Source organism: Dermacentor andersoni, chromosome 3, assembly GCF_023375885.2.
Source record: "Dermacentor andersoni chromosome 3, qqDerAnde1_hic_scaffold, whole genome shotgun sequence".
NCBI classification, from domain to species: Eukaryota; Metazoa; Arthropoda; class Arachnida; order Ixodida; family Ixodidae; genus Dermacentor; species Dermacentor andersoni.
In genome coordinates, this window is record NC_092816.1 from 226,405,845 (window position 1) to 226,433,570 (window position 27,726).

General features: G+C 48.5%; 1 protein-coding gene across 2 annotated transcripts in view; it reads right to left on the reverse strand.

Moving 5' to 3' along the window:
* Positions 1-1,273: 1,273 nt before the first annotated feature.
* The window catches only part of LOC126536194 (uncharacterized), a 288,621-nt gene continuing 262,168 nt past the window's right edge, over positions 1,274-27,726 (reverse strand). For both annotated transcript variants that reach the window (XM_055072985.2, XM_050183085.3), the window contains one exon: positions 1,274-3,029. In XM_055072985.2, the coding sequence (XP_054928960.2) occupies positions 2,895-3,029 (135 nt within the window). In that variant the 3' untranslated portion in view covers positions 1,274-2,894. The remainder of the gene's footprint in view (positions 3,030-27,726) is intronic.

Here is a 27,726-nt window from a genome sequence, read left to right on the forward strand (position 1 = left end):
CGCGATGTCGAATTTGTCAACAACTCGAAGGAAAGGCAAGAGTTTGACGCAATAGTTCTGCGGATGCCCGAAAGGTGGAGGGAGTCTGATTTTCTCTTTGTTACTTACTTCCGTCCACTTTCCGGGTTCCCGCAGAGCTATTACGTCAAACTCTTGCCTTTGCTGAGAATTGTTAACAAATTCGACTTTGCCGTGCCATCTCCTAGTCTACTGTTAGCTCAGATGGTAGAGCGGCTGTCCCGGAAAGGCGGCGGTTCCGTGTTCGAGTCCCGGACAAGGAATGGTTTTTTTTTTCAACTGGGAGGCTTTTCTTTCTAGGAACCCTTATGGGTTTCCTTTGTAGCATTTGCTACGAACGATTGGATGTCTCATTCACCCTTTATTAATCGGCGAACGTTATAACCCCAGTGGTTGTGCGCCTCGACGCGATGAGGCTCATTGCGCCGTACCTTTTAGAATTAACTTAGGCTCCCATTTGCTGCTCAGACACTGTTTCTTCTGTTTAACATTCTGCAGCAGAGGGATCTGCTATGCCGGCACTACTGCGTGTCCCCTGTTATGTGCATTCTGCTTTATTCTTTTAGATTAACGATATTGCTCTTTTTTCCTTCCAATTTGCAATTTCTGTATTTCTGTCACTTCCTTCCTGAAGAGTAGGCAGGCGTTGTGCATCTTCCTTTGGTAGCTACCAGCCTGCTCCTCGCTTTCCCTTGCCGGTCTGATTATATATATATATATATATATATATATATATATATATATATATAATCAAAATAAATACATACATAACTATACAATGCAAACATCTTTCCTACCATGAACAGGGGTGCACGCGAAGCCTTGCCCAACCCTAGTGGAGCGGTTGGAATCCACTTCAGGTCGACTTCATGCTTGCCGAAGCTCTGGGGTTCGCCTGGCGAGCACGAGTATGATTACGGTCCCGCTACTGCTGCTGTTCCTTCAACGCAGCCTGCCCATCGAGAGAACGAGCCAAACGACGCCTCCCCATCTGACTGGTGGGCCTGAACTGGCGGGAAACAGCAAGCGGGAGGCGAGCGAACACGCGATCACACCCTTTCCATCCTCCTGAGGGAAAGTCGCACACCTTGCGCTGCGTTTACTTCTTTATGCATATGAAACCCCGCTTAGCTTGGCAGTCTCGCAGCCCGACAAACGGTTTCTGTTTACGCTTGGCTCTAGTTTTTTTTTTTTTTTTGTGCGGCAACATCTACTCGACGCCCACATGAGTGAGGCAATACATGCTTCCCTTGGATCAACATCAGTTTTCTTTTACCCAATGCTGCGCATTCTTTTTTTTTATTCAATTCATTGCATACACACAATACACAGTACTGTTTGGACCCATAGCCTTGGCGAGTAGTTTGGGGTCGAATAACAAAATATACATAAAAAGAACAGCGTACTTATTGCACGAGACAACTTAAACACATGTTACTAAAGCATTTTTACATGAAAAATATAGAATAAACAAAACACTATGTCATGACATCAGGGGATACAAATAGAACGATCCCGTAAGCATTCACGAAAGAAGTTTTTTAAGCATTGCACAAAGTTTTGGCTGGTCTTCACACTGAGTGGCAGTGCGTTTCATATTAGAGCACCGTTGAATCCACGAGTATCTGTCCATATAAATTGTGACATGGTGGTAGCTTAATACAGGCATTACTAGCTGCCCTCGTGTTTCGTGTCGGAAAATTATATGTTGTGATAGGTAGCGGATTATTGTAACGTATTATTGCATTACGTACCTCAGCAACATTTACTTTATACGCCTCACCAAAGTGCCTGCCGTTTTCTTCTGGTCTCCCCTATGTGCTTGCTGTAGTAATTATGAACCGTCTATACTATTTTCTATCTATGAAAAATTAGGCCTGCTGAGTTAACATTTCCTGGTATTAGACCCATTCGTGTACGTTAGGTATCAGGAAAAGTGTTTGTCTGGTAGCTTCGTCAGTTGTCTCTAAAGGCACATTGCCAACTTGTTTTATGTGCTCGTTAATCTTGAAAAACATTTTTAAGTGATTTCGCTGCCTATGCACTTTGACTGAGAATAAAGGCTGAAAACCGAGCTTCTTTCTGCCCCTGATATTCTTGCCCCTGCGCTCCTTCTTTACGACTGCAATCACTGTCGTGTCACCTTTCTTTCTTCCAGGCGTTTTCAGCAAAAATAAACGCCTGCTGTTACTTTGCTCTTTCGCCTTCTGTCTTGTTTCTTTGTGTCCCTGACCTGACGACGTCGCATTGTAGCAGGAGTCCCAAACTTGTCCACGCTGAAGCATTGCAGGCTTCGGAGAGTTCACAAACGAGCAGTGAAAGCAGGAGAGAGGGAAACACTACTTAAGCAAGCTCAACTGTATCCAGAGGAGTCCTGTTCAGTACACGTTCGGATTTTAAATAAAGGTACTGCGCACGAATGTTACGTGCCTTGTCAAGCGCTGGGGAAGCGAGAAATGAGATCGATCAAATCAAGAGCTACTAAATACAGACCAAAGATTAAAGCTCATCTAGGCACGCAGAAACGTAAAATGCGTATAGGACCGGCTGGTGAGCAAAAAAAAAAGGTATGAAAAAAAATATAATATTTGAGCCGGGAGTTGTGAAGTTTCTGTTCAAACAATCGCGTGTTGCACTGAAGGAGACCTTTGTCGTAACGTAGGCTCCTGAAGCATCCGCTTCAGTTTAACGAGTTCAGGAAGTGTAAGAGGTCATTTCAGGTGCACAGTTGGGCATGGTGCGACAGACTCAGGCTGGGACCAAACTAGAGTAAAACATGGTCAAAAGTGCGGCCTGCATGACATTTGTGACGCTCCGTGACCGTTTTTCGTGTGATGTGTTTAGCACAGGTCCAAGAAATCTGTAGCACGATCTTGCTAGGCGATGTTCTTGCTGCAGTGTGGCTGCTCTTGTGCCAGAGGTTCCGTTGCCTCAAGCTCCTGTTGCTGTTTCAGCCCTTCCCCGCTCTGCAGGGTGTGGTAGTAGGCCAGCACGCACTTCAGGAAATACACCTGTCAGGTAGGAAGAGGCAGCTGTTCTCACGGACTGTTTCAAAGGAACAGCACCAGAAAAACAATGTCACACTTTTACAGCAAGTTACAAATCTCAGGTGAGCCACCTTCACGACACAGACTGATGCTCGGCTGAGGCCTCGCACGATGGCTGTGTCTCGCGTTCAGCCGAGTGCCAAAATGTTAATATAATACATAAACAACGCAGTACAGGTATTACAAGTACAAGTAGATCTACTGCTTGAACTTCAGGTGTACCGAAGCGTGCGCGCATTATTATACATTGGTACTTAGGAATGTTGGAACCAGAGCAAAATACGCATGCACAGGGGAGGCAAGCACTCAGGGCGTGCTCTACACTACCGGGTGACGTTAAAAATAGCAATGCGTAATAAATATACAACAATTTAAAGGGGGTGCATTGCATGAACGCCGTGGAAACAGACAGAACAAAAAATATTTGTTCATATCTCATGCCATATATGCCATTATAAAAATTGTATACCATTTATTTATATCTCATTGGTGAAATGGCATTGAAAGTAATTCGAACCATAAGTCAAACATTGCGGAAGTTGTTGAAAAGTGTTAATATTTGGGCCGCGATATTTTGTCGAAACGTAATTGAGGAACTTCAATTTGAGAAGTCATTGGTGTATTGTTCAAACCTTGTTTGATGCAATGTTGAAAGCCAATTTAAGAATTGTTGAAGATGTGTTCAGTATCACAATTGCAAGCCCATATAAATATTGTTGAATTGTGTTACATAACAACATTGCATGTTCAATAAAATATTGTTAAAGCTGTGTTGAACATCAATAATGAAAGCCCATTGAAATACCGTTGAAGGTGTGTTAAACGTCTACATTGAAAGGAAGTTGAAGTCCGGTTGAATTATGCCCCCAATATATTGTTACGGTTAACGTTAAACCGGCTTTATTTAAGAGACGAAATCGATGGTGAAGTCAAGATGGCGTCCCGAGGCTGCAGCAGCTAGCCTCTTCTTCCTCTTCTCCTCGCCCGGCTCATGCCGTAGCAAACTCCGGTTGCCAGACGAAGCCCGCTGGGCAAGTCCAAATTACTCGGAAAGCGTGGGGTGAAACCGCTTAAGACGGGCAACATGTACTAACTGGGTCCGGCTAGACCGACGACCAGCGGACGTCAAGCGTGCCACCACGTACGTCAAGTCACTCAAGCGATCTACAATGACGAATGGGCCCGTGTACTGGGGTAAAACCTTTTCACATAAGCCACGTTTACCTTCCGGAGTCCACAACCACACAAAGTCTCCTTTAGCGTACGAGACGGACTGGTGTCGGCTGTCATAGCACTCTTTCGATCGGTGTTGCGATGCCACAGTACGTAGACGAGCGATACGCCGGGTTTCTTCGGCAAGACAAAGCGTCTTGGCAACAGAGTACTCGCTGTGAAAGTCAAACGGTAGTATAGTGTCAATGCAGTTTAGCGGTGAACGTGCGTAAAGGAGATAAAAAGGACTGTAATCGGTCGTCTCATGCTTTGCAGTATTATAAGCATAGGTGATGAAGGGGAGTACGTCGTCCCAGTCCTTGTGGTCGGAAGATACGTACATGGCCAGCATGTTCGTTAGAGATCTGTTCGTACGTTCTACAAGCCCATTTGTCTGAGGATGATAAGGCGTTGAATGACGGAACTGTGAACTGCAGAGACGAAGCAGTTCTTCTACGGCGTCCGCAACGAACTGACGACCGCGATCGCTAATGATGACACGGGCAGGGGGGGGGGATGACCATGTCGAATAATAATGAATCGAAGCAAAAACGTTCCAACGGACGCAGCTGTGGAAGATGGTACGGCAGCCGTTTCCGCGTAACGGGTCAGATGGTCGACACATACGATCACCCATCCGTTGTCGTTAGATGATCGGGGAAATGGGCCCAGCAGATCGATACCCACTTTTTCAAATGGCAGGCGAGGCGGCGGCAGAGGTTGGAGAAGACCTGGCGGAGCGGTCGTAGGGCGCTTGTAGCGTTGACATTGTTCGCAACTGGCGACGTAGTGCTTGACTGTGTCCCGCATTCTCGGGCCAGTAAAAACGCTCCTGTGTCCGGTTCAAAGTTCTGACGAATCCTAGATGGCCAGAGGTCACATCGTCGTGCATGGTTCTCAGTATGTCCGTTCGCAGACTCTGCGTCACCACCAGAAGGAAGCGTGCGCCTTTAGCCGAATAATTGCTCGTGTAAAGCAAGTCGTCACGGACACAAAATCGACCAGTGGCTCCAGGACGCGATGCGGCTACAAATAGAGGTTCCAAACTAATATCATTTTCCTGCTCTGCTTTGAAAGTCATCGAGTCTGGGAATGTAGAAGAAATGGGAGCAAAACAGTGATCAAAATTGTCTTCGTCACATTCCGTCGTCGTCAGAGGAAGGCGGGAGAGACAGTCCGCATCTGCGTGGCGACGTCCGGGCTTGTAGGAAATAACGAAGTCGTACTCCTGCAGTCAAAGAGCCCAACGTGCCAGTTGACCACTCGGGTCAGGGAGATTCACCAACCAGCATAACGCGTGGTGGTCAGTAACGATAGTGAACGGGCGTCCTTAGATATACGGCCCAAATTTGTGGACAGCGAAAACAGCTGCCAAGCATTCTTGCTTGGTCACAGTGTAATTGCGTTCCGCCTTGGTCAAAGAGCGATTAGCATAAGCCACAACGTGTTCAGCTCCTTGATGACGTTGCACTAGTACAGCACCGATGCCGATGCCACTGGCATCAGCGTGCACTTCCGTAGGTGCGGATGCATCGAAGTGACGCAATATGGGCCCTGATGTTGGCAGAAATTTTAGCTGGCGAAACGCGTCGTCGCAAGCCGATGTCCAGTTGAAAGGGACGGCTTTTTGGATAAGACATGTTAGGGGGTACACCACGTCGCGAATCTCGGGACGAAGCGACGAAAATACGAGCACAGGCCCAAGAAACTCCTTAACTCCCGCACTGACTTCGGTGCTTCGAAGGAGCTGACTGCCTCAATCTTCCGTGGATCTGGCCTCACACCTTTTTTGTCAACCAGATGCCCAAGTACTACCGTCTCGGTTTCCCCGAAACGACATTTCTTGGAATTTAGGATCAAGCCGGCTTGTTTGACACAATCCAGAACAAGACTGAGACGGCTGTTATGCTCACTCAATGTGCTGCCAAAAATAACCACATCATCGAGGTAGCACAAACAAATTTCCCATTTAAGTCCTCGGAGGATAATATCCATGAATCGTTCGAATGTTGCTGGCGCGTTACAAAGGCCGAACGGCATAACGTTAAATTCGTAAAGACCGTCTGGTGTCACGAAGGCCGTTTTCTCCTTATCGTCTGGGTGCATGGGTATCTGCCAATACCCTGATTGCAAATCCAGTGATGAAAAGTAGGCAGCGGAATGTAGACAATCGATGACATCATCAATTCTAGGAAGCGGATACACATCCTTTTTGGTGACCATATTTAGTTTCCTGTAATCATCGCAAAACCGCCACGATCCATCCTTCTTCTTTACTAAGATTACTGGTGCTGCCCACGGACTAGAGGACTCTTGAACAACACTTTTCCGCAGCATGTCTTTCGCCTTTTCAGCAATTTCTGTCCTCTCTGTTGAAGAAACGCGGTAAGGCTTTTGCCGAATGGGGTGCGCAGATCCGGTGTCAATTCTGTGGTGAGCACGAGAACGCGGGAGTGAAGCCTGCTTGTTGCCTTGTGTAAAATCGAACACAGAAAGATGTGCCCACTAAACTTGTGCGAGGACGCTCATGTGAGGGTAGCGCCTTGTTGATCATCCGTAGGATCTGCTCTTCAGAAGTGCTTCGGTGGGGATCGTTAGTATGAGACTGCTCCTCCTCGCTTAGAACTGTAATGGAGCTGGAAGTAATCTCGTCGAATTCAGCGAGCTTCATATCGCGCGGGAGAACAGCAGGGACGCAAGAACAATTGAAAGCCCACAAATTTGAGGCGCCATTCACTACTCTCACGACAGAGCATGGTACAAGTACATCTTTCTTTGCGCAGCTCGACGTAAGTGGCTGGACTTGCTCGTCAAACGATGAAAGGTCGGCAGCAGCGAAATTGACCGGGATACGTGACAGCGACCAAGGCGGTAGCAGTAAATCGTTCGAAACAACACAATAGTTTTTCACTGGTAAGTATGTGTCGGCAAGGGTGGCGAGAAGCGCGCTATTCAAAGTAATTTCGCCTGTGCCACAGTTAACGGATGCACCACAATCCTGAAGAAAGTCAATCCCGAGAATCACATCATGAGTACACCGCGGTAGTACTAGAAATTCTGTTTGAAGATCTTCTCCCCCGAATAAAACACTTGCAACACAAATACCAAGGGGGACTAGGCACTCTCCACTGACACCACGAAACGTCACACCATCATCCACGGGAACATACCTTTCCAACCCAGCCTCTCTTTGAAAGTCACACTCATGACGGAAACGGTAGCACCAGTATCCACTAGTGCTGTTGCAGGTATGCTATCAATTAGCACATGCACTTTGTTCTTCATCATCATAATAGGCAGAGGAGTATTTCGCAGAGACGCAGACTGTCCGGCGACCTTACATCCATGGGTCGCGCCGGCTAGTTTCCCGACGGCGGTGGAGACCTAGCACGTCGACGTGGTGGCGGTGAACGGCGTTGGCGACTGGTTGGGGGCGTCAGGCTGCGGTCTAAAGCTGGCAAGCCACTCCTTCTACTATATTGACGGAAGGTATTCCGGGGTGGCGCGCCTGTGGTGTTGGCAGTATCAGGGTCTGTCGGCCAGCGGTCGTCATAACTGTCACGTTCAAAATTCGGCCAAGTTGGTGGTGGGCCATATGTTGTTGTCTGTCGGTGCCGGCGACAAAAACGAGCAATATGTCCTGAGGCGCCACAGCTGTAACAAACAGGCGATGCGCTACCGACATTGTAAGCCTGGGGGTCAACCCTGGGACGCTGCGAATAATAAATGCGATCTTCCGAATTCCGATTCGTGGTGGTAGCTCGACGAGTTCGTTGATCGTGCGTCATGTCGTTGGGAAAGGTACGTCGGTGCTGTCGCAGCTGATCGACTCGACAGTCTGCAACACCTGGCATGGCAGACAATGCGGACACAGCAGATGCATGTTCTTGAGGTTGGTTGGAAGCGCAACCAAGCTGTTCGACATCCGCCCTTTTGGTGTGTCGTTCAAGTTCTTCGCGGACAATTTGCCTTATAGTTGCCGCAAGGTCAAATTGAAAGCCGTAGTTGTCGCTTTCGTCAACGCTTGCCACCGTTGTGACATTTGCTAACCTGCCGAACTTTGGGGTGATACGGCGCAGCTTCAAGGCCTCAAATGTGCGGCAATGCTTGATGAGGTCGGCGACCGAGGCGAGACTCTCCTTTCCGATTAAATAATTATAAATGTCCTCGGCTATGCCTTTGAGAAGGTGTCCAACCTTGTCCTCTTCGGACATTCGAGGATTGACCGTTCTGCAAAGCTTCAGGATTGCCTCTATGTACGTAGTACAGGTCTCAGCTGGTACTTGAGCGCGCTGAAGCAATCTCTGCTCCGCCCGCTTCCTTTTCATGGTGGAATCGCCGAAGCACTCTGTGAGGGGAGTAACGAAGCTGTCCCACGTTGTGGAGGTATCTTCATGGTTCTCGAACCACACTAGCGCAGTGTCTGTGAGGAACAGAACTACATTGTCGAGCTGAGCCGTGGAGTTCCAGCCGTTGTACTTGCTCACACGCTTGTAGTGGGTGAGCCATTCCTCCACGTCCTCAGCGAATTTTCCTGAGAAAGGGCGGGGCTCCATCTGATGCATCCAGGCGCCGGTTGTTCGCACTGGAGCAGCCAGAGAAGGCAGTTCGTCGCCGCTGTGGGACATCGGGATCTCAAGCGGTGTTGGAGGCAGTCGAGCGAGGCGTCGGCTCCGGCGTGGCACTTGCTGCAGCAGCTCCGTCGTCTTGGTCGAAGTACCCAGCACCTCCACCACAAAACTGTTACGGTTAACGTTAAACCGGCTTTATTTAAGGGACGAGATTGATGGTGAAGTCAAGATGGCGTCCCGAGGCTGCAGCAGCTAACCTCTTCTTCCTCTTCTCCTCGCCCGGCTCATGCCGTAGCAATATATTGGGCCGAGTCGAAAATTGAACTTTTCTTGTGTCACATAGTATTGCGTCACATCACATGGGCTCTCAAGCATGCTCTTCGATACCCTGTATTAAATCATATTGTGAAGTTTTTTAGAACTTTCAGTTGTTTCAATTAGCTCAACTTTATTGGTGGCTTAACTTAAAATTGATGGTGACAAAGCAATTTTTCTATGTGAAGTACTTATGTTTTTTAAATGTGTCAATGTACAAATATTTGCAGCTGAGAACATTAGAAATTTATGAAAAAGTATTGCAGAATAAAAACTGCCTGCAGCTTGACAACTAACTAACGCTGAATATTGACAGATGTAAAGCTTGTGTGACATGTAGTGAATCGCGAAAGAAGAATACATAAATAAATAAATCCATACAATGTACAAGCAGATTGGCACTAGAGTAAAGCAGAACAGTCAATAAAGATACTTGCTTTCTTTATTAGGCAGCCAGTTACGGTAACGATTACACGAATCGCTTTTAGCCAAGGCAGACAATGATATACGGGGATATATATTCATTTATTAGTTTCACAGTATTTTTTAAAAACCGCCTGTGACAGACAGCATAATGCTTGTTTTTCAGCCGGAGTCTTCACAAAGGCAGACAATAAATGCACGAGAAATCAAACAACATATTCATCTTACTACAAAAAGTTTGCTAATTCACCTAACTAGTTACTTTAATGAACCCTATTAAAATTTATTAATTGTAGCCGGTGAGTTTACAAGGCGTACGCACTTGGTCTGGATTCCAACAATGCTACCAGTTTCGAGATATGCGACATCAAAGTGCTCGCAAAAATTCACTGTTCTTCCACTTACTTTTTTGTCAAAACGCTCCTTTATGCATCCAAGCACAAAAGTATCTGGAACTCCCATGTACTTTGCCCCATATTTTGGGAAATACTATCTCAAAACTGGTGTCATCCATGAAAATCATTTCAAGTGGATACGTCTGGCAACATCACTAGCTACAATTCGTAAATTGCAATGTGCGGTGTAAAGTAAATAATTAAGTCATAGTGAATTCCAAATACAGCGCGAAAAATACACATACACATAAAGGAGACACGACAGACGCGGACGAGCGTTACTACCAACTGCTTATTCCAATCTACACACCCTACGATTTCATAAAGTGAGCCTCGCACAAATGCCACACCCTTTCTTTCCATACGAAGCTGTTAAAAAAAGCATATCTAAAAAGGTGAACAATGCTGCTGCCTGCTTTATATAGCAGAATTCAAGAAGTGCAGTTTGGCACTGTGCAAAAGAATAGACGTTTCGCTTACACAGATGAGTGAATTTTTGCGGATGTGGAATGCCTCTACAGCCACTCGAACCGCGTGGATTGCATACTTGCGTAGGATAGTAACCTCCAAAAAAAAGTGCCACGCAACCACAACGATAATATGGGCAAATAAATGTGCATATGTGGCCTCTTCTTTCTCAACTTTTAGCGCTTGCTCCCTGAGCCGGTCGATGATGCGCCATTCGGTTTGGCCGATGTACACCAGTTTATCGTGCTGCATTGCTTGTTCCATGATCCAGTTGTGTTTTCAACCATGATTACTAGGTTCCTAAGCAGGTCATTTCATGCCAAGTAATTTTTTATGACTACTTCGGGCTTTTAAATGAAAAACTTTGGCTATCAGATACATGCTAGACAACTTCAAATAATATTCGTCAGGTGACTGCTATTTTAATTTTGTTCAGTGGCGCAAAAAAAGTAAAATGCAATATTAGAAGAACTTATTGCTGCGCGAGTTTCTGCATATTGGCGAACAGTTTTCTCACTGCGCCAACAAACGACCACAGTGAGAGCGAGCATACATGGACAGGCGCAGGCTTCCAACTAGTCTTCATTCCACAAAGACCACAAATGTGTACATCCCAGAAATAAACCACAGCGCGTGGGCGGAAAAAGCATAATCACCAAAAAAAACTTGCTGTTCAAGCAACACGCAACATAACTACATGCATCAATAAACCTCCTCTCCATGTTGTACAGATAAACTGAGGTGTCGCTGCCACAATCATCTCCTTTCTTTCTTGTATGATACGTCTCGCGTAACTCTCTCGCTCGGCTATCTCGGAACCGGCACAATACCTTAACTTCTTTCAGGATCGGCATACACGGGTATGCCAAGCAAGTGCCCCCTCGGTTTGTTCATAATTGAGAATTCATGCTCACGCAAGCGTACACTCACACACCTTCCTGTTTGCCCTACGTAGGATTTCCCACATACTAGAGGAATCTGATGGGCTACCCCAACGCTGTAGTCTGCGTAGGAGCTGGAGTGTTTTATTCTGCACCCTTCGGACCAATTCGTACTCCTTCCTATGCGCGACCATAATACAGCAAGCTTGCCAAGAGCCGAAAATGCAACCTAAACTCCATATTGTTCCACAAACTTCTTTTAAATTGTGGGAAGTCTTGCGAACTTAAGGCGCAACTTCATGTTCTTTTGTCTTTAGATTCCCTTGCAGCTTCAACAACATTGTTTTCCGTTTTAATATTGTTAGGCAGAGACCCTTCTCTGCTAATATAACTAATTCCGGGAAACCAGCTTGTTCTAATCTTATATTCTGTTTGTCAATGCTTTCCTGTATTTTATGAGTGCATGACTTTTTTAATGCTGACTTGATACACTGGGTGGCTATAGCCTGCTTCCCCGTTTTCGAATGAGCTGAATCGTAGGGCAACAATTTTCTTTGAGGACCTGCGTTATATTCTTAGCCCACATGGGTGTCACAGAAGGTTATAGCGTTGTCTAAAAACTAGATATTATTATCATTTGTTAGTTCAGGAGTAAAAGTCAACCCTTTGCCACGGCGCTGAAAGATGTGTAGTACACATGCGATGGCGTTATCATATGAGGAACTGGCCGGCATGTTTAAAGGTACATGAAAATCATCAACATAACAAAACACAGTAACAACCTGGTTACGGTAGATCCCTTCGTACACCGCTTTGTCAAATTCCGATAAGAAAATATTGCGCAAGATAGGAGCAATTCAGGAACCTACACATATGCCCTGTATCTGCATGTCAATTTATTCTTGAAACTGGACGAAGGTAGAGCTGAGGTAAAACTCAAGCAACGCTAAAAACCTATCAACGCTCAACCACACAGAATTATGAAAAGACACTTCGCCATTACCTTCAATACATTTTCGAACAGCCTGAAGCAATGAAACGTGAGGGATAGAATAAAACAAATAATCTATGACACTGGAAGATTTTGAACAGAATGTTTTCTTTTTGTGGTTATGCTTTTTCCACGCACGCGCAGTGGTGTATGTCTGGGATCTACTTATATTTGGCCTTTGCGGAATAAAGATTAGTTGCAAGTCTGCCCCTGTACTTGTGTGCTCTATCTCCGTGGTCGTTTGTTATTTATTTATTTATTTATTTATTTATTTATTTATCACAGTACCCACAGCGCCAGTTTGGCATTACAGTGGGGGGGGAGAAGTACATACATCATTGACAAACAGCAGTTAATATAGAATACATGAAAAAGCAAGATACAGATCAGGGCAAATCGCCGTCACAACAAAAAGAAGAAACAAAGAAGCAGAGCATAACCGTACATGTGCGAAGTGAAACAAAGCGGTTCTGTTGACGCAAGCACAACGTACAGAGAAAAAAAAAAGAAAAAAAAATTGCAAGTCATACGGCTGAAGCAAAGGCATCATTTGAAGATAGCAATACAACATCGCTGGGCAACCTGTTCCACTCACTGACCGTCTTAGGAAAAAATGACATCTTAAAAAGCTCCGTTCTACATCTATACTCTTTAATTTTAAGTAGGTGATCGCGCCTGCCAGAAGTGTACTCCGGTGGCCTAATGTAGCTATCACGATTGAGGCCGGTCTTAGAATGATATATATTGTGCAAAAATTTTAATCTGAATGTTTTTCTACGATTTTGAAGTGTATTCCAGCCTAATGTTTCCTTTGTTTGGGATGCGCTAAAATACCGAGTATAATTTTGAACCACGAAACGGGCTGCTAAGTTTTGTACTCTTTCTAGTTTCTTTATGTCTGTCGCAGTCCACGGGTCCCAGATAGTACAAGCATATTCCAGTATTGGTCTTATGTTAGTCTTGTAAAGCAGGTTCCTTGTTTCTAAAGGAAAGCACTTCGCATTTCTACATAGCATAGCAAGAACTCTATACGCCTTAGCAATTATATAGTTAACATGACGGTGCCAGCATAATTGAGGGGTCAAGTACACCCCAAAGTATTTATATTCACACACGGATGCAAGATTTGTCCCGTTAATGCTATATGTATATACATTTGGTGACCTTTGTCTCGTAAAGCACATCTGCACAGTTTTATCAAGATTTATACTCATGCCCCATTTATCGCACCACTCTGCAACCTTGTCTAAATCCTTCTGTAGTTCATTATAATCATCGGGACCTTTCATAACGCAATACAAAATGCAGTCGTCCGCAAACAATCGAATGAAAGATGATATGCCAACGGTAATGTCATTCATGTATAACAAAAACAATAGCGGACCCAAAACTGAACCTTGAGGCACCCCTGATGACACATCAACACCATGCGACAGCCTACCTCCAACGACTACGCGTTGTGTCCTACAATTTAAGTATTCTTTTATCCATTCAACAACCGTTTTATTTATGTTGTACCACGACAATTTCTCAAGCAGTAAAGAATGGGGCACTAGGTCAAAAGCCTTCCTGAAATCTAAAAAGATGCTATTTACACAGCCCCCTTTGTCAAGAGTGGATGCTAGGTCGTGCGTTAATTCTGTAAGCTGAGTAATACAAGAAAAACCACTTCGAAATGCGTGTTGCTGAGGGATCAACAAGGAAAACAAATTTAAGTGAGTCATGATATTGCTAAAAAGTACATGCTCAAAGATCTTGCAAGGTACGCTAGTCAAGGACTGTTTCCTAAAATGCAAGAATTGGCAAAAAAATTCTAGTGGAATGCATATTGACACCTGTGCTTCTTTATCTTTTTCGGGTGACCATCCAACAAATGTTATCGCTCATCCCGGGACGCGCCCGCATGTATCGGAAGTTTCTAGAATGTTATCGATGGTTCTATGTGCTGTCTGTTGTTACCGGAGCTTGTGTAAACCGATTACATCTGTGACGCGAATTGTGTAGAACTTTCGGGAAGACACACGGGCACCAGCGATTACTCTGGAACCTTCGATCACTCATGCACAAAAGCTGACACCCTTGACTGGAACATTAGATTTCCGGAGATGGCCGACTGTGTTCGGCGCTATCGTTGTTCTTTGAGTATAGCCTGTTTTTTTAGGGCGCAGATTCGCCCAACAAAACGCAAATTTTGTCAGTCACAGTTTCAATGCTCTCTTCAGTGTCAGTACCACGTCACAATACATAAAAGAAGACTCATCATCGTTACTACAGGAGCGCTTTTGTTGGATTTTAAATTCAGGCCAAATTACACCTCTTAGTTCTTACTCAAGCAGTGGGGTAGCAAAATAAACATTTTTTGGGAACTTATGCTGAATCATTATTTATTGAACAGAACCAAGCTGACAATGGCACAGATGCACTTGCAAGTACATGTAGAAACCAAATTTTCGATAAATATTGTAATTGTATCTACTTTTGCTGCAGCAAAACACTTGAAGTTTGATATATGTTTGTTATGCTAGTCGCCCGAAGAGCCCGATTCAGATTTCCTCAACGAGCCATCATGTATAAGCTTTCAATAAAACTGGGTTGTTTGGCCTGAAATGATCCACCACTACGTCTTTCTCGGACGCCAAGGACCTGCAGGCCTGCTCGACAACCAGTCTAAGGAACGAGGCGAAGTGCACAACTTGTTCAGGGAGCCTCGCGGGCCTGTGTTTCTGCTGAACATCTAGTCCAGTCAATAAAAATACCAATGAATCGATTCTTTACGAAGCGCAGCCTCAACTGAAATACCAGCTGGATGTAGAACTTTCAAACAGTACCGAGACGCTAATTCATCGACTACACCTTGGGACAGCATATACCAAACATTTGCTATATCGAATAAGACGGGTCTCTTTCCCGGTTTGCTCCTGCGGCAACGACGATGAGGATTTTGGCCGTCTCCTCCTCGAATACCCCAGACACGCGACGCGGGTACGACAGCTCGAACAAGCGCTACGTCCCATTGGTCCTTGCCGATACTTCTCAGTTGCAAAATTGATGGGGCCCATCGCCATCGAAAGTAAGAAAGCGAAAAGCATTGAATGCTCTGGAACAGTTTTACAAAGATACAGGCATCCTTAAGAAGTACTAGATATTGCAGTGAATAGACGCACAATGTAACTACAAAATGCTTTCATTATTTGTAATTATAAACGTTACCTATTACGTGTCATACTATTTTGTATTCTGTCTTCAAGCTCACTCTTTACTGCCATATTTTGTGCGTGTATTATTTTACCTCTGCAATTCCTCACCTGTTCACATACTCAGTGCAGTCTACAGTGCGGCCACTTGCATGACTGTTTAAAAACTCACTGTTGTGCGACTTGCCTTTGCCTTTTATATTTATATGTTCGTGGATGTATAGGACCGTGTGCTGTGGATTTGTGAGCCTGTGGCGTACTTTCTTTTCATTTTCCTACTGTACATTGTTTTATATTTTTACAAGCACGGGGGAAAGGGGGTTATTTAGGCGTGCGAGAGCAGGAACGGCAGGCTACGAACAACAGGAATGGCCGCTGCAGAGTCTTCGTTCTCCAATTCCTTTTATGGCAAAGAACTACGACACGGCTGTGGACGGCACGATGGACGCGGACAAGAAGACGCAACAGCGTAGGCTTAGCCAGTCACACCAGGAACAGCGTCTAGCCCGAGCCCCACTTCAGTAGCATTGGCGATCCGGCTGCGGCGCTCTGCACGGCCCACTTCTTCTTCCTTACAACTTCCCCCCGCGCTGAAGACGGAGTCGCACAGGAGGCCTAAGGCGTCGTGAGGACGAAGGGCTCGTGATACGGCTTGAGCCGATCTACGTGCACAGTTTCGCGGCCTCGGCGACGTAGGTCCGTAGGGGGCGTCAGAGGTTCGATCACGTAGTTCACCGGACAAGTTTGCTGTAGAACCTGGTAGGGCCCATGGTATCGGGATACAAACTTGGAGGAGACACCTGGTGTCGAAGTAGGAGGCACCCACAACCAAACGAGAGCGTCAGGCGAAAACTGGTGGTGGGGGCGCCCGTCCTCATGACGAAATTTCTGTAGGGCTTGCTCTTGCGTTGTAAGGGAGCGAGCTAGTTGCCGACAATCTTTTGCATACCGGGCGGCTTCGGAAACAGGTGTACCCTCTGATAAGTCGGGACGGTAAGGTAGAATAGAGTAAATGGGAAATGATGGTTCTCGGCCATATAGAAGAAAAAAGGGAGAAAAGCCCGTCGTTGACTGGGGTGCCGTATTGTAGGCTTACGTGACATAGGAAAGGATGAGGTCCCAGTTGGTGTGGTTGGAGGCGACATACATTGAAAGCATGTCGCCCAGAGTTCCGTTAAAGCGTTCTGTCAATCCGTTTGTTTGCGGGTGATATGCGGTGGTACAGCGATGAATAATGCGGCATTCAGCGAGAAGTTCTTGAATGACATCGGCGAGAAAGATGCGGCCACGGTCGCTCAGGAGTTCGCGGGGAGCACCGTGACGTAGAATGAAGCGTTGAAGGAGGAAGGAGGCAACGTCACGAGCCGTCGCGGCTGGTAGAGCGGCCGTTTCTGCATACCTCGTGAGATGGTCTATAGCTACAATGACCCAGCGATTGCCAGCAGCTGTGTATGGCAGAGGCCCGTAGAGGTCTATCCCAACCCGGTCAAAGGGTCGCGAAGGGCACGGCAAAGGTTGCATTGGTCCAGAAGGGCGGCAGGGATCAGGCTTCCGGCGTTGACATTCTGTGCAAGAGCGAATGTACTTTTGCACAAATGTGTACATACCACGCCAATAAAACCTATGACGTAGTCTGGTGTAGGTCTTGAAGACACCAGCGTGTGCGCACTGAGGGTCTGCGTGGAAAGCGGCGCATACATCAGTGCGGAGCTGCCGGGGTATTACAAGCAGCCATTTGCGGCCGTCGGAACTGTAGTTACGGCGATAGACGATTCCGTCGCGGATGGCGAAGTGCGAAGCTTGTCGGCGTAACACTCGGGATGGTGGGCGTGTAGGTGAATTGGAGATGTAATCTATCAAAGATGAAATCCAGGAGTCCTTGCGCTGCTCCAAAGCCATGTCGACAGAAGTGAATGGAAGTGGGTCGTCTAGCACGGACACACTGACAATGTCGGCGTGGACAGGCGAGCGCGAAAGAGCATCGGCATCGGCGTGCTTCTTGCCTGAGCAGTAGACAACCCGGATATCGTGCTCTTGGAGCCTCAGTGCCCACCGGGCTAGGCGACCGCAGGGATCCTTGAGAGACGACAACCAGCAAAGTGCGTGGTGATCGGTAACGACATCGAAGGACCGGCCGTACAGGTATGGGCGAAATTTTGTGATGGCCCAGATGATCGCGAGACATTCTTTTTCCGTGACGGAATAGTTCGCTTCAGCTTTCGTCAGAGTGCGGCTCGCGTAAGCAACAACATATTCTTGGCAGCCGGGCTTTCGCTGGGCGAGCACAGCGCCAAGACCAACACCGCTAGCATCCGTATGGATTTCCGTGGGAGCAGTTGGATCGAAATGGCGCAGTATCGGTGGTGTTGTGAGCAGGCGACGTAGCGTTGCGAAGGCATCATCGCAAGTCGGGGACCACGCGGAAAGATTGGGGTCTCCCCGAAGAAGGTCTGTCAGAGGTGCCATAACCGAAGCGAAATTTCGAATAAAGCGGCGGAACTACGAGCAGAGGCCAATGAAACTGCGCAAGTCTTTTAGAGACGTTGGCCTCGGGAATTCTTCAACAGCACGGAGCTTAGCGGCATCAGGGAGAACGCCGTCCTTCGACACGACATGTCCGAGAATTGTCAGCTTGCGTGCCCCAAAGTGACATTTTTTCAGGTTTAGTTGGAGGCCAGCGTCACTGAGACAGCGTAAAACCTGCTCCAAGCGATGAAGGTGAGTAGGAAGATCTGGTGCGAACACTACTACATCATCCAAGTAACACAAGCACGTGTTCCATTTGAGGCCTCGAAGAATAGTGTCCATCATCCGCTAAAAAGTCGCGGGCTCGTTGCAAAGTCCCAATGGCATTACACGAAATTCGTATAAGCCATCTGGTGTGATGAAAGCAGTTTTAGGCTTATCTTCTGCAGCCATAGGCACCTGCCAATAACCAGAGCGTAGATCGAGGGAGGAAAAGAACTCTGCACCTTGTAAGCTGTCGAGGGCGTCGTCGATCCGCGACAATGGATAAACATCCTTTCGGGTTATTTTGTTTAGGCGGCGGTAATCCACGCAAAAGCGGATCGAGCCATCCTTCTTTTTAACTAAAACAACTGGCGATGCCCATGGGCTGTCGGACGGTTCAATGATACCACGCTTTAGCATGTCACCTACTTGCTCATCAATGACGCGTCGTTCTGTCGACGAGACGCGGTAGGGTCGCTGCCGTAGCGGTGAGTGAGAAGCGGTGTCAATACGGTGACATACAGTCGTCGTTCGGCCCAGAGAAGTGCTATGGCTGTCAAAAGCAGGGCGAAATTTCTCGAAGAGACGGAGAAGGTCATGGCGTTGCGTGGGGCTTAAGCCGTTGTCGATGACGTGGCTGAAAACGTCTTCAGGCGATGCGGCAGGTGCGGGACTACGATAGAGGGTGTTGACCTCTGACGATCCAACAGGAAGTTCCGACGTGCTAATGGTGTCGTAAGGCTCCACAGTGCCGAGAGATTCACCGCGAAGCAACGCAATCGAGAATGGGAAGTGGTTGTGTATAGGAAGGTGAGTAGCACCAACTTGAAGGCTAAGCAGCGCAGCTGGGAGTGGTGAGAGGTGGCGGTGAACGAAAGCAGTCGAAGGCATGAAGAGTACGGTAGAGTCGGAGGCAACGGAACAGGATACAGGTGCCAGAACGGATGCGTGCGGAGGTATATGGATGTCGTCAGTGAGGGACAGAGAAGGCGACTTCTGCACGGGAGCAGTCAATAACAGCTTGGTGACGGGAGAGAAAGTCCCAACCTAAAATAATATCGTGGGAACAGTGGGGAAGAACGACGAACTCGACTGTGTAGACCACTCCTTGAATTTCAAGTCTGGCGGTGCACGCAGCCACCGGCTGGACGTGCTGTGCTGTGGCTGTGCGGAGTAAAGGACCGAAGAAAGGCGTCGTGACTTTTCGTATTGAGCGGCATAGTTTCTCGGCAATTACAGATATGGCGGCACCTGTGTAAATGAGGGCAAGCACAGAGACACCTTCAACAGCGACATCAATAACGTTGGGCGGCGAAAGAAGAGGGCTTGAGCGTTGTGACGATGACGCAGTTCTTGCCTCGGGAACTGCGCCACTTAGTTTTCCGTGTCAGCTGTAGAGGGACGTCGAGCATCGGGGAGAGCGAGCGACAACGAGGAGAAGGAGAACGGCGGTCGGAAACTGGGCGAAGGCTTGGGTGGGGAAGGGGTAAATCGCGGTCTGGAGCGTAAGACAAAGGATGGTCGTACGCGGCTGTGCGTGGGTCGTCACGTGGATGAAGTGGACGGCGGCGGCACAGGCGTGCAACGTGTCCGGGAATACCGCACGAATAGCAGATGGGCCGATTGTCCGGTGTGCGCCAGGGATTAATTACTCGATGGGCTGGAGGTCGTGGCGGTGTGGGGGTAAAAACAGGGCTAGGCATCGGAGGCGGAACCCGGAAGGTCGGCGGTCGTGGTCGTGCGATGGCGTCGGCGTAAGTCAATGGGGCCGTGAGTTGAGGCGCCCGTTCCAGAGGAAGGACCTCGGACACTTGCTCTTCTATAACATGTCGTAGGGTTGGACTGAGGGACGAACTTGAGTCCGGCGGGTTGGAGATGGGGGAGAGCTGGCGAGCTACTTCTTCCCGGACGAAAGCCTTGATCTGCGAGAGGAGGGTGGAATCTTGGATAGGGGAGGTCAAGCCGGACAACGATTCGTGATGGGGAAGAGGACGGCGAGTGAGGATGCGTTGACGGCGGAGCTCGTCATAGCTTTGGCACAGTTCAATAACTTGTGCAACAGTAGAGGGGCTCTTTGAAATGAGCATCTGAAATGCGTCCTCGTCGATACCCTTCATTATATGCTTGATTTTATTGCCCCAAGTTATGGATGCATCGACGCGTTTACAGAGATCGATGACATCTTCGATGTAGCTGGTAAATGTCTCACCAGGCTGCTGAGAGCGCGACTGCAGGCGCTGTTCGGCACGAAGCTTTTGAACAGCAGGGCGGCCGAAGACCTCGCTGAACTTTGTTTTGAACACCATCCAGCTTGGGACTTCGCTTTCGTGGTTTCGAAACCACAAGTGGGCAATTCCGGTGAGGTAAAAAGGGACGGTGGTCAGTTTCGTGATGTCATCCCATTTGTTGTTCAGACTGACGCGTTCGTATGATGAGAGCCAGTCATCAACGTCGTGGTCGTCAGTGCCGCTGAAGATTGGAGGGTCCCGCTGACGGAGTGTGCCGGGGCATACGGAGGACTGGGGAGCAGGTGGTGGTAAGCTCGTGGCGCTTGCGGTGGTCATGATGGCAGGGAGAGTCCGGCTGCGCAATTCCAGGATGACAGGAGACCCAGCAAACCTCCACCAATTATGGCAAAGAACTACGACACGGCTGTTGACGGCACGATGGACGCGGACAAGACGACGCAACAGCGTAGGCTTAGCCAGTCACACCAGGAACAGCGTCTAGCCCGAGCCCCACTTCAGTAGCATTGGCGATCCGGCTGCGGCGTTCTGCACGGCGCACTTCTTCTTCCTTACACTTTCTCTTCTTGATCCCGGCGTCCGTTTTACGCGCTTGGACTAACATACCTCTCCTCGCAGACAAAGCCCACTGGGCGAGTCAACTAGCTTGTCGGGGTGTGCATGATTTCAACCGTGCGACATGCGCGACTTGTGTCCTAGCAGAACGTCTACCAGTATTCGTGAGGCGCGCGAGAGTATAGTTCACTTCGCTGACTTTCTCAATGACAATATATGGTCCATCGTAGTTTGCCAGCGGCTTTAGGCACAAACCGCGCTTCCTTGTGCGAGTCCACAGCCAAACGAGATCACCAGGGTGATATGTAACAGGCCGATGTCGTGCGTCGTAGCGGGCTTTGGAGTTTTCTTGTGACGCCAAATTCCGCAGACGCGCAAGCCTCCGAGGCTCTTCAGCGAAGCATAGCGTATCGGCGACCGTAGGATTGTCGTGGTGGTAAAAAGGGCGGACAGTGTCGAGCGTATACCGGGGCGGCCGAGCATATAGAAGGAAGAAGGGGCTGTAGCCTGCGTAAGTAACAAACGGTAGAACTTCATCCCAGTTCTTGTGATCGGACGCAACATACACGGAAAGCATATTAGTGATTGTTCGATTATTGCGTTCAGTGAGGCCGTTCGTTCACGGATGATATGGCGTCGAGTGGCTGAGGTGCGAGTTACATAAACGCACAAGCTCTTCCACGATATCCACCGTGAATTGACGTCTCCGGGCGCTTATGGTAACACCCGGCGGTCCATGTCGCAGAACAGTAGCGTGAAGTAAGAAGAGCGCCGCTTCGGTGGCAGTGGCTAATGGTATAGCCGCCGTCTCGGAATAGAGGGTGAAATAGTCGGCGCATACAATTATCCAACGGTTCCCCTTAGATGACTTTGGAAAAGGGCCTAACAGATCAATTCCAACTTGCCGAGAGGGTGAGCTGGGAGGCGGCACAGGTTGAAGGAGACCAGACGGAGCAGTGGTTGGGCGTTTCCGACGTTGGCACTGTATGCAGCTGGCGACATACAACTCAACCGAATGTCGCATCCGGGGCCAGTAAAAGCGTTCTTGAATGCGATAAAGGGCGCGTACAGTGCCTAAGTGACCAGAGGTAGGGTCATCGTGCATAGCCTGAAGGATTGCTGGCCGGAGACGCTCCGGCGCCACAGAAGGAAGCGTGCACCTGTGCTTGAGTAGTTCCTTTTGTACAGGAGGCCGTCACGTACACAGTACCTGCTTGTTGCACTTGACTGGGCAGAAGCGAAGAGTGGCTCCAATTTGGCGTCTGTCCGTTGTTCTGCTTTCAACGCATCGATACTGGAAAAGCGGATGTCACAGAAACGACGAGATGATCAAAATCGTCTGCGTCGCAGTCCGTCGTGGTAAGCGGCATACGGGAAAGGCAGTCCGCGTCAGCATGTTTTCGGCCACTATGTAGGAAACAGTGAAGTTCTATTCCTGCAACCTCAAAGCCCAGCGCGCAAGGCGACCACAAGGGTCGCGAAGTTTCACGAGCCAGCACAGGGAATGGTGGTCTGACTAGGAATGGGCGTCCGTACAAGTACGAGCGAAATCGCTGAACTGCAAAGATTACAGCGAGGCATTCTTGCTCTGTCACCGTGTAATTTCTTTCAGGTTTGCTTAATGAGCGGCTTGCATAAGCAATCACGTGCTGACGGTTCTCATAACGTTGGACCAAGACGGCACCCAGACCGACGCCACTAGCATCTGTGTGGATTTCTGTCGGCGCAGTAGCATTGAAGTGGCGAAGGATAGGCCGGGAGGTCAGCAGGAACTTCAGCTGACGAAATGCAGACTCGCACTCGGGTGTCCACTCAAACCGTGCGTCTTTATGTAGCAGATTTGTCAGAGGATACGCGACGTCAGCAAAACCAGGAATAAATCGGCGAAAGTAAGAGAAAAGACCCAGAAAACTATGAAGTTGCTTCACTGACTGCGGTGCACTGAATGCCTCAACAGCTGCCGTCTTGAGGGGATCAGGCCGGATACCGTCTTTGTCAACAAGATGACCCAGCACAAGGGTTTGACGGTCACCAAAGTTACATTTCATGGAGTTAAGAACCAGGCCAGCGTTTTTGATGCAGTCAAGGACAATATCCAGGCGCGTATTGTGCTCATTGAATGTGCGCCCGAATATAACAACCTCGTCAAGATAGCACATACAGATGTTCCATTTTAACCCACGCAGAATGGTGTCCATGAGCCTTTCAAAGGTTGCTGGAGCGTTGCACAACCCAAATGGCATCACATTGAATTCGAATAATCCATCCTGGGTTATGAAGGCTGTTTTCTCCTTGTCTGCTGGGTGCATCGGGATTTGCCAATATCCTGAGCGCAGCTCGACTGAAGAAAAATAAGAGGCCGAATGAAGGCAATCAATTGCATCATCAATCCGGGGCAGCGGGTAGACATCCTTCTTAGTCACGGCGTTTAATCTTCGATAATCGACGCAAAATCTCCAGTTACCGTCTTTCTTCCTGACGAGTATGACTGGAGCTGCTCAAGGACTCGAGGACTCTTGTATTATCCCATTTTTCATCATGTAATTCACTTGTTCCCCGATTATCTTGCGCTTATTAGGCGACACGCGATAAGGCCTTTGCCTGATCGGGCGCGCAGATCCCATATCGATAGTATGGCGTGTTTGTGACTCGGGAATCGAGAATGCTTTGTCCGGCTGCGCAAAGTCAAACACTGACAGATGCTTAGAAAGCGTATCCACCAAGGTATGGCGCTCCCTTGTTCTGAGCGACTTGTTTATCATAGACAGAAGCTTTTTGTCTGAGACGGGGCGAAGGTCAGCAGGTTCACACGGCGAGTCGTTAGTACGGCTAAGGACGACGACATGTATTCTGTAAAGTAGGCGAGTTTCAAGCCGTCTGGAAGCAGGACGGGTTCTGCCGAGCAGTTGGCCGTCCACAAGCCAGCACGCCCGTTGCCGATGGATACCACACAGTGAGGGACAAAAACGTTCTTCACACAATTTAGATGCATTGGATCTACGGAGGCATTGAAACTGTCTGGAACTTCACCGCGACATACAACCGGCACGCACACAAAGGTGGACGCTGGCACAACAATATTTGCAGATACACAAACTTCACCTTGACTGCAAGTGTCCTCTAAGGGCCCGGATGAAATATGGCCATCGACGCAAACTTCCCCCGTACGACAATCGACGATCGCACCACACTGTCGCAAAAAGTCGATGCCCAAAATCACTTCGTGCGTCGATCGGGGAATAACTACAAACACCGTCACGAAAACTCCACCAGCCAAGGATACTTCAGCAGTGCACACACAATCAGGGCGCCGCGACTCGCCGCTCACGCCACAAAACGTTGCAGCCTGGTCCCACCGAAATACAACTTTGCGCCCCAACCGTCCTTTAAAACGGAGACTCATTACGGATACAGTTGCTCTGGTATCCACTAAAGCCATTGTAGAAACACCATCAACAAGTACATGCACTTTGTTCTTAATCATAGCAACTGCAGGTGGCATTTCTGACGATAGCACGTGTCGAGCGACCTCAACCCCATCGGCCGCGCTAGCTACTTTTCCGGTTGTGAAGGCGAGGCGGAGCGGCGCACTGGCGATTGCGATTGACGTAAACGCGGTGCACGAGATGGCGGTGGCGTCAAACCCCTGTCAGATGCCGACGAGCGCCTCCGAAAGCTTCTCTGCCAGTAATCGTTGCCGGGAGGGACGCCAGCTGACGAAGTGGTGGTGTACGGCTGCTGAGTTGTCCTCATAGGAGGTGTGGTCCTTGTTGAAGACCCGGATCGACCATTCCACGGTGTTGGTCGACGAGTGCAAAACCTTGTTATGCGGCCCGCGACACCGCATTGGAAACACACCGGCGGATGCCGCAAATTTCGATGTTCTTCCATGTAGTCACTTATGTTGTTGTCGACTGCATAGCCAGCAGGTTGGTCACATTCATCTTGGCTAGGCATCGGCCGCGTGCGTGCGAGGCGTGCGTGCTGCGAGGGCGTTGGTCATAGTCATGATCTTGATAGCTCATGGTCCCTCTCGTTTGTGGGGTAGACCTATACTCGACGGTCGCTGAGTGAACCGTGGGTTGCCATGCGGTCGAAACGGCTGTGTTTCTCATCTCGTGTGGTAAGTATGCACCAGTGATGCCGGGTGTGCACCGGTACATCTCTTTCCGATGGAGCAACTCTTCGCCAACAATCTGCCTTACTGTTGATGGAAGGTCAACACACGAGCTCGGGTCTACACTTGCAACCATTGTGACATTAGCCAGGCGACCAAACTTCGGTATTATCCGTCGCATCTTCAGCGTCTCAAAGGTCCTGCAGTGGCGAATGACGTCAGACACGGAATCCAAGCTGTCCTTGCTGATCAAAAAATTGTAGACGTCTTCGGTTATTCCTTTCAACACATGTTCAACTTTGTCATCTTCCGACATTTGAGAGTTGACTATTTTACACAGTTTCAGCACTTCTTCGATATAAGTTGTACAGGCCTCGCCGGGAATCTGAGCTCTTTGCGAAAGCGTCTGTTCAGCGCGTTTCTTTTTTTTTGCGCTAGAGTCTCAAAAACACGCTCTGAGCTGCTAGAGGAAAAGCTCCCATGAAGTGAGCGTCTCTTCGTGATTCTCATACCAGACGAGCGCTGTGTCGGCAAGGGAAAACACAACATTGGATAACTGCGCGGTCGAGTTCCAACCATTAGATCGGCTCACCCTTCGGTAGTTCGTGAGCCACTCGTCGACATCTTTTCCAGCTTTTCCTCCAAAAGTAAGTGGCACCCGGTAGTATTGCCACAACACGAGGTGCTGACCTTGAAGCCGCATCAGATCCTTCGGGAATCTGGCAGGCGTATTCAGGCATGTCAGGTAAGTGTGACGGAAGTCCGCCAAGTCCACGGCTTCGGCGAAGTTGTAGCAGCGTAGGCTCCGTGGTTACGAGGTGTACCCCGCACCGTCCACCAATTTCTTACAAGCACGGGGGAAAGGGATTTATTTAGGCGTGCGAAGCAGGAACGAGCAGGCTACAACAACAGGAATGGCCGCTGCACAGTCTTCTTTCGTTCTCTTCTTCCCTTCTCTTCTTGATCCCCGCATTCCTTTTACGCGTTTGGACGTTACAATATATTATTATTTCTGCGACGAGAACAGGAGTAGCCGTCATCATTATACGGTGGCACCTCTTTGTTTTATGAAAAAAAATTGGGCATGCCGTAGTTGAGGACTCCAGAAATTTCGACCACCTGGGATTCTTTAACGTACCTAAGCACATGAGTGTGCCCCCATTTCGCCCCCATCGAAATGCGATCGCCGTAGCCGGGATTCAAAGGCGCGACCTCTTGCTTAGCATCCCAGCAACATAGCCACTAAGCAACCACGGCGGGTAAAGGTACTCACGGCGAGAGAATACAAGACAGACGCTCTAGTTCGCAGCCGCTGGACTGCATGTATTGGTTATGCTTTAGACATAGTTGTTGCAAATAGTCTGTATTTGGTGCTCTGAAGAAAGATTCCGAGTTATGTGTCTAGTCGGGCATGATTACGTTCCTTGGTGAGTGGTCCTGGGCCCAAACCTCTCATTCATATCATCACAATAAGAAATATTTGTGACTCTTTTCGGGCCCTCCAAGATCCCCCGATGTATTGGCGCACTTAATTATGAGGTCGCGCCAGACGCTATTGCGCAATCACAGGGGCGCCGCTCGCGACCTGAAGTAATCATCTTGTGCGCCTTTTACCAGCTCTTTTACCAGCACTAACAAAATCTGGGACTGTTTACTTATTTTGCCTTATTACTTGTACTTTACTTTTGCGCTCTCGTGTTTTTAGCACCAGGACGATGCCTCTTAACGGGGAGCGGCGGGGCTTCGACACCTGTTCTTATTAAGCCTTTTTCCGTGGACACCATTTCACTCGCAAACAACATGAAGTTATTAATCATTGCAAGACGTACCTGCTTGATTTGAAACTGACGCAAATATTGTCGCTGTTTTATTTCTTGTATGCGATCTTTCTGAACTTTATGTCAACAGATAATATGCGTGACGCGAATATTAATGGTTTTTCTGGAAGGTTCGCGGGCGCCACCGTGTGCAAAACAGTACGGCACCGTTTCTGCGTCTGCGCACCGCGTCTGCGCTTCTGAAGATGAGCGCCACTTAAGATAAGAACACTCTCGCCAACAGAAGCTAGAAAAACCATGTGTGCACCCCGAAGGGGATAAGTAGCTCTAATGTGCCTCCACTGGGAGCATTAAAGCAATGCTTCTCCACATCTGATGACCCGGAAACCGAACCTCCCGCTCCGCCATGGCCGACCAGGAAGCCCTTGTAACTCTTCGCCAACAAGTGCAACAACTTCAGCAACTGCAGGCCCAGCAACAGGTGATCCAGAACCAAGAGCAGCAACTTCAGGAACAGCAGCAGCGCATCTAAAACGATTACACACAGCCCCGCTCCGGCCAGGATCCCCGAAGCTCTGCTCCAGCGGCTGCCGTCAACGCAGGCTCTGTTACTACTGTGGCCGTCACCGACCCGGACGTCTGTCGCGTCACCGTAGAGCTTCCGCCATTTCGGGCAGACTCACCTGAAGTGTGGTTCGCAACAAATAGAGGCGCAGTTTTACACGACACATGTCACCCAGTGTCGGACGCGCTACGTCTACGTCGTCGCCCATCTGGACTCTCAC